At 37.5% G+C, this 12,441-nt stretch overlaps 1 protein-coding gene across 7 annotated transcripts in view; it reads left to right on the forward strand.

The window, feature by feature from the left end:
• The first annotated feature begins 1,379 nt into the window (after positions 1-1,379).
• The window catches only part of LOC141349220 (phosphatidylinositol 4-phosphate 5-kinase type-1 gamma-like), a 48,060-nt gene continuing 36,998 nt past the window's right edge, over positions 1,380-12,441 (forward strand). For 2 of the 7 annotated variants that reach the window (XM_073864343.1, XM_073864344.1), the window contains exon 1: positions 1,450-1,714. In XM_073864343.1, the coding sequence (XP_073720444.1) occupies positions 1,621-1,714 (94 nt within the window). In that variant the 5' untranslated portion in view covers positions 1,450-1,620. Of the gene's footprint in view, positions 1,715-12,441 lie in introns of all 7 variants that reach the window. The other 5 variants (XM_073864341.1, XM_073864340.1, XM_073864339.1 and 2 more) reach the window with 5 other exon arrangements.

Below are 12,441 nucleotides of genomic sequence, written 5' to 3' on the forward strand. Positions count from 1 at the left end.
CTTTGTGTTTCTGTGTGGTCGTTTCTTCAAGCTGTATGGACGGAAAGAGGTATGTATGTTATTATAAACTTGATTAAGTTATAATTTTAGGTTTCAGATTATGTATGAGATTAAATGTCTTAAGAAAGTAACCCAATATATTAACTCAGTCAAGTAAATCTATTGGTGGTCTGGTGTAGTTGTTTGAGCCCTGCAAGGAGTCATAATTAAATATATTTTAGAGGAATGCGTAAAGAATAAGCAAACCCAAATGAAACACATCTGCTGGAGAAAGTGACCTTTTTACATAAAAATCCTATATGATTAAAAAAAAACAGTTCAACATGACCTACTTTGATTTCAAATTAAGTCCTATGACAGAATAATCCTATGGGGAACAATGGTTCAATAGATATGTCTATTATGCTGGATAGGTGTAAGAATTTTTTAGGATTTGTATTAATATTGAAATTCTTATACATATTTTTTCTTGGATGCCATACCACCGTGGCCTTGAGCTCTTCTTGTTAGTAATACATTTGGTAAACACATTTATATAAATCTCAATTAAAAAAGGCTAAAAACTCTGATTTGTTCCCAGTGCAGATGACAAAATATGTTTACAAAAATTAATTTTTTACCGTTATATTTTTGGCCATTTTTTTGTATATTTTGTAATATATTAAAAATAAATATATTTTATAGCAATTATATTCACGGCACATTGAAAGATGAACATGTTAACATAACAGGTTTAAAAAGATAAAATTAAATACATTTAATATACTTATTTTATATATTATACATAATTATACACTTTATACGATTTTTTATACAAATTGTATATATTGGTCAGTTTTTTGCCGTATGGGTTGTAAAGTTAGAAATGTATTTGTTGCCCTGAAATACATTTTGAAATGTATGTTAATTTGAAGGTTAAAGCTAAGTATATTTACAAAAATATTTAATTAAGCTTCCTACAAAACATATTTTTGACCAACTAATTTTTTGCCGTTTCTCAATCCGAAGGCTGCATCCTCCGGAGGTCGCATATGCAGGCTGCATCCGTCATCACGCCTGGTTTATTTAAGTTAACTGGGCATTTTCATTCGCAAGTCATACGTATATTACAACAATTTATGATTAGCTAAGAATTATAGTCAACTTTATAATTGTTAATATTCTGAAATAAGACTGTCATTATAACGTATACAGCCTACAAATGCGACCTCCGGAGGCTGCAGCCTTCCGATTAAGTTTCAGGTGTGTTGTAATATGAATGTCATTCAATGGAGGGCGCTATTTACACACTAATAACTCTGCTGATGTGTCGCTCTTTCTCTTGTAGTTTTTAACCAGATCTGCATTGTGTAAATTTGAAGAATAATCTAACTCGCCCTCTGCGTTTAGACATTTATGTAACGCAGTCTCTGTGGATTAATAAAGAGTGTATGCTAATTTCCCGCCGACGTCATTCATACTCTGACGTCGGCGGACCTGTCTGGGCCTGTGACGTCACGGACGGACTCGCGCGGTGCGGCAGCTGGAGGGAGCGCGCGCACGCTGCACCGCATCGCGGGTCGAAACATGACGCGCGTTTCGTTCTCGTGATTTGACGGGTTTGAAAGGTCGACGGATCTGATGGAGGGAGCCGCGAGCGCAGGATGTTCCGCGCTGACGGACGACTCGGATTCGGTGCTCGGCTCCGGCTGCGGGTCCGAGGCTGGAGATCTCGGTATGCGGAATGCTCTGGCTTTTACATTCATATCAGATTCGCATGCGTGCTTTTATTTCACACGAGTGATGATAAATTATATTAGAAATATTATAGTCAGTATATTAATATTCTAAACACATTTATTATAACGTTACATTATTGTGGTGGTAATCAAACAGGTAACGGTATTTATTATATAGTAATATAAATAGCCTATATTATGCAGTCGCATGTTATATGTCCAAGTACCATCACAGAATGACGCTATAATGCACGTTATGTAAAGAAATAGAGAAAAGAAACACTTCATATAAAAACACTGCACTCTCTTCATATACTATAGGAAAGTGCATCAGGCGTAACATGCTATTTAAATAATAGTAATTATCATATAGTGTATATGTTAAAGCATAACATCAAATGGTTAATCTTAAATGTATGCACAGCAAACATGGGGTTTGTTCACATGTAAAGCATTTAAAAGTGCACATTAATGTCATGTGATCTCGTGTTATCTTGTAGTTCATGTCATACTGCTGATGCGTGTCCTTCACATGAAAGTCAAAGTGGTCTTGTTTTACTCAAAACTATCTGAATATTTCCTCCGTGTCATTATGTCGTGTGTGGACAGCTGTCCCTGCAGAATGTCCTGTTGAGAATACATGGACAGGGGGTCTCTCTCAGGTCCTGTACTTTCCCTCAGGGCTCTTCTGTACCGTGTAGTGTAGCAGACTTCACATTCGACCAGTAATCCTGTTTTTACCTACGGTTTTCCACACTCAGCATTCCTGTTCATGAGGGATTTAGACTGTAATCCGGCTTCACGTTAAAGCGTCTCCAGGTCCTTTCTGCAGGTCTGACTTTGGATGCACTGGTGGAAATATTTGACGTCTCTTTGAAAGAGAAGTTTTTGTTATTGTTTACCCCCCTCAGTTGTAGTTTGTTGATGTGTTTGTGTGGGTTTATCTACAGTCAATGGCATTTGGCTGTCTCTTTCTCCTATTGTCCTATTTGAGTCAAGCTTATCAAACTTCACATCATTCTCTCAAAGATCAGAGTCAGATTTGGATAAATAACTTCACTTACATCTCCACAGAAGCATATCAGGGAAGTAGAGGAAGGAAATGGGTTTTTTTTGGGGGGGGGGGGCTGAGCTATAGGACTGAAAACATGTTTTGGGTCTAAAGTTACTAAGGGAAATAAACATTTATTACAGTTGCGAGACCTGTTTGCCTGCTCGTTCAGTTATTGAGAATTGAACTGTGTACCAGACATGCTCATACCTGTATAAGAGCTTTAGATTAAAAACACAACTACATTTGATGTGTTTACAACAATCACGCTCAAACCTACATAGATCAGCTGAGTTTAAAGTCTCAAAAGTTAAAATGTACTTTATTAACCCACAGTCCAGGTCTGTGAACATTATTTCAAAAGAGACCAAAAGGGCTTTATCTCTTCGATTGGCTCATGTCATTTCGGCCTTTTATTTTAGGGTTAATGTTAACTAATGTTACACATTGCTTTATGTTAGTGTTATAGGTGATGCAGCCCTTTTATAATGATGATATAGTTTTGTAACTGTTTTTCGTAAAAATACACAAAGTGAGTGATTTTTGACCTCCATGTCTTCAGTATTGTGTCTACTGCTGATAGAGGAGTAAATCTCCCACAATTCACTGCAAAATTATGGTTATTTCATTAATTAATTAGAGAGTCAGATCATCTAATGGATAAACTTTACATTGTTGTCTAGTTGAGTATAGTGTTGTATTTTTGAAGTAAAATGGCTTAATTGTTATGGTTCATATCATGAAATCTGACTTTTTCCATGTTTAAAGGGATAGTTCGGCCAAAAACGATATTAAACCCATGATTTACTCACCCCCAAGCTGTCCGAGTTGCATATGTCCATCGTTTTTCAGACAAACACATTTTCGGATATATTAGAAAATATTTTAGATCTTTCGTTTGATTAAATGTAATGTTATGGGGTCCAGCAAAAGTCCACGACCTTCAAGTCCAAAAAAAGTGCGTCCATCCTTCACAAATTAAATCCAAACGGCTCCAGGATGATAAACAAAGGTCTTCTGAGGGTAATCCGTGCGGTGTTGTTGTAGAAATATCCATATTTAAAATGTTATTAACGTTATAAACTACCTTCCGGTAGCGCCGCCATTTTGGAGTGATGCGCATTCAGGATGAGAGCTTACGCAGCGTACAGAGTTTCTCTGCTGCTGCTCTGTGCCCCGCCCTCCGAATTTGTCATACGTCACTAAGAAAAGTGCGTACACTACGCTAATATTCTCTCCTGAGTCTAAGATGGCGGCGCTACCGGAAGGTAGTTTATAAAGTTAATAACATTTTAAATATGGATATTTCTACAACAACACCGCACGGATTACCCACAGAAGACCTTTGTTTATCATCCTGGAGCCGTTTGGATTTAATTTGTGAAGGATGGACGCACTTTTTTTGGACTTGAAGGTCGTAGACTATTGCTGGACCCCGTAACATTACATTTAATCAAACGAAAGATCTAAAATATTTTCTAAAATATCCGAAAATGTGTTTGTCTGAAAAACGATGGACAACACATGATAGACACACGAAGGGCATGCAGGCCAACAATGAGGATCAAAGAAGAGAGTTGTTTTGTGAATGTTATGTAAGAGGTCACCTGAGGTCAAAGGTTAAATGTTGTACAGTGTGAATCTCAGAGACGTTCTTGTCTGCAGAATACAAACACATGTTGTAGTTTTGTTTCATTGATGTTAGGACTGTATGATGATCTTCTTACATGACATGAGACTCACAGTAAGAGCTCTTTGATGTATACTGAGACTGCCTGTCAGCGGCTGATATCTGATTCGTGTTGATTGATGTTTATGTGTAGATTGTGTTTTAGATATTCTGCTTGTTTTGCATTTGGGCATCTTTACATAAAACCTTTAACTTCTTGTCAGATGAACCGTGCCAGAGAATGTGTTGAGATGTGTTGAATGTGTTTACAAACTGAGAATATTTATTTAACCAGGTTAAAAATTAATGATGTCACACTTTAGTACACAACAGACTCAATACAAGAGCTTCTTTCATTTTTCCTACAAAACTCCAAAAGGAAACAAACAAGATCTTATTAACATCTCGAGCAGTGAGATTAACTGGAGAAAAGTAAGTAAGTAAGTAAGTAAGTAAAATTTATTTATATAGCACTTTTCACAGATAGAAATCACAAAGTGCTTTACAGTAAAATATAATAAAATAATAAAAGTCCCAAAATATTCTCTAATGTGTCTCCTTTGGAGTTTCATATCTCGGTTGTGTTTCAAACTGTGCTCAGATTTGCCAAAATGTGAGCCAAAAAATACTGTTATGTGTGTCCCGTGCCAAAAGTAACACAGACAATCAATGCAAATAGACAAAACCATCATCATGTGCACTTTGTGCAGATCATTTCTTTCAATAATCTCAATAATATGAAGTGAAATATTTATCATCATCATATGATAATCTGAGCAGTGTGCTTTAAAACTTTTGTAGTCTTGCTTTTACTGTGTCAACAAGTGTCTTTCTTATGAATTTGAAGGGGAGACATCATCAGAGAGATAATTAGAGATGTCTATCCTTAAATTAAACATAATTGAGATTTTGTTTGATCATACAGTATGAGCAGTAAATACATGAGATTTGTGTATGTTTTACAGTGTGTGAATAAAGAGTTTTATCAGCTCTTTATGAGAGACGCCCGTCAGACCAGCGTGCGTGTCTTCAGGTTTATAAGAGTGTAATGTGAGATGCAGGTTGCCATGGCGTCCACAGTGACCAGCTCATGTGTCCGTGTGCTATTGTAGATGAACATGTGATGTGACATCATCACGTGTGGATGTGTGAATGTCTGCTGTATGTGGTTAATAGAGCGATGTAGGTGCTTGACATGTTATTGTTATTTCATCATAATCTGCACCTGCTAGGGTGTTCTGATTGTTGCTAAGGGGTTTCTATGGCTTTGCTAGGTTGTTCTGAGTGGTTGCTAGGGCATTACTAGGATGTTCTAAGTAGTTGCTACAGGTTCTGTGTGGTTGCTACAGGTTCTGGGTGGTTGCTTGGATGTTCTGCTTAGGTGGTTGCTAGGGCGTTGTTAGGGTGTTCTGAGTGGTTGCTACAGGATCTGGGTGGTTGCTAGGGTGTTTTGCTAAAGTGGTTGCCAAGGCATTGCTAGGGTGTTGTGAGTGGTTGCTAGGGCATTACTAGGATGTTCTAAGTAGTTGCTACAGGTTCTGTGTGGTTGCTACAGGTTCTGGGTGGTTGCTTGGGTGTTCTGCTTAGGTGGTTGCTAGGGCATTGTTAGGGTGTTGTGAGTGGTTGCTAGGGCATTACTAGGATGCTCTAAGTGTTTGCTAAAGGTTCTGTGTGGTTGCTACAGGTTCTGGGTGGTTGCTTGGATTTTCTGCTTAGGTGGTTGCTAGGGCATTGTTAGGGTGTTGTGAGTGGTTGCTAGGGTATTACTAGGATGTTCTAAGTGTTTGCTAAAGGTTCTGGGTGGTTGCTTGGGTGTTCTGCTTAGGTGGTTGCTAGGGCATTGTTAGGGTGTTCTGAGTGGTTGCTAGGGCATTACTAGGATGTTCTAAGTAATTGCTAAAGGTTCTGTGTGGTTGCTTGGGTGTTCTGCTTAGGTGGTTGCTAGGGCATTGTTAGGGTGTTGTGAGTGGTTGCTAGGGCATTACTAGGATGTTCTAAGTGGTTGCTAAAGGTTCTGGGGGGTTACTAGGGTGTTCTGCTTAGCTGGTTGCTAGGGTTGTGCTAGGGTGTTCTGAGTGTTTGCTAGGGCGTTACTGGGATGTTCTAAGTGGTTGCTAAAGGTTCTGGGTGGTTGCTAGGGTGTTCTGCTAAAATGGTTGCTAGGGCATTGCTAGGATGTTCTGAGTGGTTGCTAGTGGGTTGTTAGGGTGTTCTGTTGAGGTGATTGCTTTCTGGTTTAAGTCAAAATAGTCTACCCCTGAATCTCTCTTGATGGTCTGGTCTCTATATATTCCCTGGGTCTCTCCTTCAGTGTAAGTTTATGAGATTTGTCACCGGGTTTCTGTTTGCCAGGTTCATTTAAATCATTAACCATAAGTACAAGCAGTAAAATGTTATTCTTACCTGAACAAACCTAACCTGGGGACTGTGACTATGTTTTCTTTGTGTAATTGTTTTAAACAATTGATTTGGTAGCAGTTGTTAGATATCAGAGATTTACAGTACCATGAGATTACTGAGCAGAATTGATCCACTTTAAATACAAGTCCAGGTCTCGATACTCATCAGAATAAAACCATTGAGTGTGTTATCAGTACAGCAGTATTGTGAGATTAATTGTGAGATCAGACAGTCTTTTCTTTATCTGTAAGCAAAGCCTGACATTGACATTGGTATGATGTTTTGACGTGTGTCTGAGCTTCACACAGCGTTTTTTATTTCTGTCGTGTTGCGTCTGTGTGCTGATGCCAAAGGCTGAAGTCTTGCTTTACATAAGACTTACATAACTAAACAACTGAGTTTAATAGAGCTGAGCAGAAACCCGTCCAACTCACACTTACTCTAACTATCAAAACATGATCCACACACATACAACATGACATGACCTTCATGATGTTGCACTTTCATAGCTTAACCTAATTCAGAAGAAACATTTAACTTACTTAAATCTAACTTACACCTCCTTTAACAAACGTGCACTTGCAGACCATTTTAAACAATAAACTGACACAAAGGCATTAATTAGTATCATTCCACATTAAGGGTGTAACGGATCACAAAACTCACGGTTCGGATCACATTACCGTTTTTAAGGCACGGATCGGATAATTTTTCGGATCAGCAAAAAAAGGGGTGGGAAAAATCTAATAAGGACAAATAAAGAAATTACAAACATTTATAAAAAAGAATATAGTTGCACATTAAGTAAGGTTAAAATTAGCATTAGGAATCGAATCAACTGAATAATAACACTGTCTTTATTGTATAAATGAAATATATTATTATTTTTTTGGAGCTACAGAAGTGATTTTGTATTTGTCTTGGGTTGTTCAATTAACATTAATGTAGTGCTGGGGTAAACGACTATTTATTAAACGATTAATCTGTCGACTATTTTTCCGATTAGTCGACTAATCTAACGACTAATTGGATGATTCATCTAACGATTAGTTTCTGTTGCTTGATTAATAAAAACCATAATGTATATCAAAAAAATGCCAAAAACATTCTTAATTATATACTTTAAACGTTGTATCAGCGATTTCAGGCCAGAGGGTGGCCAAAGCTACTTTAGGGGGTCCATAGTCCATGAAAGAAAATGATGTGTAACCATGTATCAAGAAAGCATGAAATTAGGGCTGCAGCTATCGATTCTTTTTGTAATCGATTAATCTAGCACTGAATCGATCGATTAATCGAGTAATCGGATAATTTTTTTGTGTGTTTTTAAACAACCAAAACAAATAATGCATAACGAAAATGACTTGGCTGTAAAATGTTCAAGCATTTGGCTTTTATTTCTAAAAAAAAACAGAGGTATTTGGCTCCAAGAAATAAGCCTATTTATTTCAATTTTTTACCCATTTAGTGTTTATAAGTGCCAGTGCCAACAATTAAACACTTTAATTTATTAATATGCACAACAGGTTTCATGCTGTAATCTAGCCCTGACATCAAAGTAAATATCTGGTTTATGTACATTTCTACACCTGCAGCATTTACCATTAGGCTTTTAACATATAATATATCATTTCTGGGGTGAGCCTATTTGCTATGGTAACAACCTGTGTGTATGCGCGCACGTGCACTTGTGTTTGTGCGTGTGCACGCGTTCTGTGCGTGAGGAAGAGTTACACCCCAGTCAGACGTTCAGTTGCTTCATTGCATTTTGGTACTGCAGAAATACATACATTACTTTTCAATAGAACGCTGCATTTGGTTTGCATCACTTGCATTGCGGTGCATTTTAGGTTAAGAATCCGCTCGAAAAATCACAACATCACGTCCCGCTGTATACAGTGAATGCATGCTGAAATTATTGTTGCGTGGCTACATAAGTTTAAGCATATGTGATGCATCGCGCGATCGGTCTCTCGCGTGAGAGAGAATAACTTATGCTAAACTCCAATAAAACAGAGATTATTATTATTGAACAAAATATGTCAGATTACAAGTTGCCCATATATGATTGCACTGTGGTGCCGTTTTTTGGTACACACACCTGTAGTGCATGCGTGTGTGTCAAGGGGTTCTTTTTTAATCTATACTGTCCTGCAATTGAACGTGAATACGTTTACTCCTTAAAAACATCAAAGCTAAACATCATATCTAGTCAAACCGCATAACGACATCGCTACAAATACAGTATGGGATTAAAATCAGCGGAAGCTATGTTACCTTGTTTCATCGACGCTTGGTGAAACAGCAGTGAATGTTTTCAGTTCAGATGCTGAATGTAATGATCCCAAACTTTAGACAGTCTCTCTCTCTGCCGTTTATGGACATATTCGCTCCGCCATCGCGCCAACTAAATTCAAAATGAACCACGCGCTATGATGTGCTTCCTGAACATTGAACAACGGTCCGTGTGAATCAGATCTTGGCGCGTGTAGTGCGCGTCATAGGAATTTAACGAGGCTTCGAGGCAGAATTTTTGCCTCGAGGAATTTTTTGAATCGAGTAACTCGATGAATCGTTTCAGCCCTACATGAAATAATGCATTATTAAATGTAAACATAATAAGGAAGAATTTTAAACATTTCTGCTGTATTTCTGTTAAAGGGATTCACCCAAAAATGAAAATTCTGTCATCATTTACTCACCCTTATGTTGTTCCAAACCTGTATAAGTTTATTTTATTTTGATAAACACAAAATAAGATATTTTGATAAATGATGGTAAGCACACAATTAATGGTATATCCATTAAATTCCATCATGTTGTTTTTATTCCTACTGGAAGTCAATGGTTACAATCAGCTGTTTGCTTACCATAATTTACCAAAATATCTTTTTTGTGTTCATCAGAAAAAAGAAATTCGTACAGGTTTAAAAACAACATTTTTCAGAATTTTCATTTTGTGTGAACTATCCCTTTAATGAAGCAAAAGATCAGAAAATCTAAACTTTATGATAAACCTTGAACTTATTTCAAATAGCAGAGCTAAAAAAATTTTTTAAAGTAAAGTAATCTTTATTTACGAAGATGCAAAAGTTTTCTTTTTTGATATTCAATTAACTTTAATGACAGAGACAGATTATGCTTAATATCAGCCTATAAGACCGAATGCAATACAATGTTTATTCGTTTAAGACGTACAGTAACCAAATGTTTACTCTGAAAATCACACAGACAGCTATTTTGACATATGAGCATTTGTCCGTTTAATCCAATAAGACGCGAACATGAAGTCGTTTGGCTGTGCACGTGCGCTATCGGATATGCGCGTCGCGCTTTCAAGTTCAATGCAATCCAGTCCCATTAACAATCATACAGAAGCCTAAAAGATAGACACGGTGCTGGGTTTTGTTGTAAAACGAATGCCAATCGACATTATTCAGTCCACATGAAAATGTACGACTTCACTTACATCATTTTAAAGACATTCCAATCACTGACGTGTGACTGTTGTGAGGTTTGACACTGGCTTTTTCTACCTAACAACAGCCATCCCCTGTTGGTGATTGGTTGGAAAACTTTATTTTGGTTTTGAGTTTGTGTGCAGATCTCAGAGCCCAGGCTGCCTACAGAGACGCGATTTTTGACAGCGTGCTTATGAGACGGGCAGCTAGCAGATCGTTACGAAAGATTAGACGAATGTGATCATTCATTTTTATGGGCCTTAAATTGAATGTTTAATGTTTTGGTCTCATACGTGCGTGCGTGTGGCGAGCAGGTGGCGAGCTGTGTCGAAGCATCGACGCAAAAATATGACGTCGACGGAATTTTGCCGTCGATGCGTCGACGTCATCGACGCGTCGCCCCAGCCCTACATTAATGACACAGACTTGAGTAGGTTAATTAACGTTACTGTCTCTTTAAGATAAGCTTGGACCTGGTTTTTTACTCTAATCCAGTGTTTCCCAACCCTGGTCCTCGGGCACCCCCTCCCAGAAAGTTTTAGATGTCTCCTTATTTAACACACCTGAATTAACTTATCAGCTTGTTAGGGAGACATGTTTACCATTTTGGAAGGAGGCTGATGAGTCGAATCAGGTGTTTTAAATAAGGAGACATCTAAAACTTTCTGGGAGGGGGTGCCCGAGGACCAGGATTGGGAAACACTGCTCTAATCTATACATACACACTTAAGACATAAAGAAATTTTTTTATTATAAAAAAGAATTCAGTGGAGATCATTTTGTTTGTATGTGCCCTGTCAAGAACAGAAAGATTTTATGTTCACTTGCATTTTGAAACGCGTCTCTCCGTGTGTGTACTTTTGAGTGCTCTTAAGCGTGTGCACACACAGACGGAGGAGGAATTCCAAACTGTGCTTCGTAAAGGAGATGCAGCATAAACAGTCGGTCCACATAAAGTTTTGTTTTTCATTTCATTGTGTATTTTATGGATTACATTTTGAGACACAGTATTGCAACTCTCTCTAAAAGTCAAGAGTTTTGAATCTACTGATCTTTGAAGGGATGATCACGTCTGACTGGAGCTGGACCGGACACATTCAACCGCATGTGCATACAGAAAGCTGCTCACCTTTTTGCAGTGAATAGTTTAAAATCACTTGAGTGTTAACATGTACAAGCCTTTGAAACACAATGCTGAAATGATAAACGTTCCCTATTTAAATTTTCGTATTAATCCGCGAATTGCATGCGAGTCGAACCGTGGGTCGTGATCCGTACGGATCATGGATCAACTGCGGTCTGTTACATCACTATTTCACATACAACATGAAATACATACTGAAAGATCCTCTTTTTCCACACTTGTAAACACTGGAGAGGTCGTTTCACATACATCATGCGTGACCTTTTCATTTATTTACGTAATACGTAAGGTCGCCCTGGTGCATCACACGGCTAGTGCAAGACGGAAAGTTGTGGTTTAAAAACACATATTTTTTATTTTTTGAGGCAAAAATGACAATGGTTTGGCTAGATAAGACCCTTATGCCTCAGTTGGGATCGTTTAGAGTCCTTTGAAGCTGAATTGAAAGTGTAAACTGATGAGGTCCACTATATGGAGAAAAATCTTGATGTGTTTTCCTCAAAAAACTTTATTTCTTTTTGACTGAACAAAAAAGACAAGCATCTTGATGACATGGAGGCGAGTAAATTAACTGGCTTTTGTTTTCATGAACATGGGGTGGGTGATTCTCACAAAAACTTGGTTTTAAAAATGTCAAGCATGAAAATGTAAAAATTGCTTACATTTACTTTTTTTCCCACCAGACATTGAAAAACAAAGTCTGGAGTAAATGGGAACATTAATTTAAAAACTTGTACTTATCATTTAACACTTTTTGTAACATAATTTAAAAAATTTGTCCTAAAAAATCTCATTACCGCAACAGTCAGAAAACATCAACACTGACATAATTTCAAAATGACATGACAAACCTGAAAGAACATAATTTGGAGATTCTGCACATGCATTTAAAATCAAAGTATTATGCTTCTATTAATTAAATTAACATTTAATAAGCATCTGTTGCGGTAATGATAATCTAAATGTCGTGTAAGCATTCTGACAAGACAATATTTCAA

This window comes from Misgurnus anguillicaudatus, unplaced genomic scaffold (genome assembly GCF_027580225.2).
Source record: "Misgurnus anguillicaudatus unplaced genomic scaffold, ASM2758022v2 HiC_scaffold_26, whole genome shotgun sequence".
NCBI lineage: Eukaryota > Metazoa > Chordata > Actinopteri > Cypriniformes > Cobitidae > Misgurnus > Misgurnus anguillicaudatus.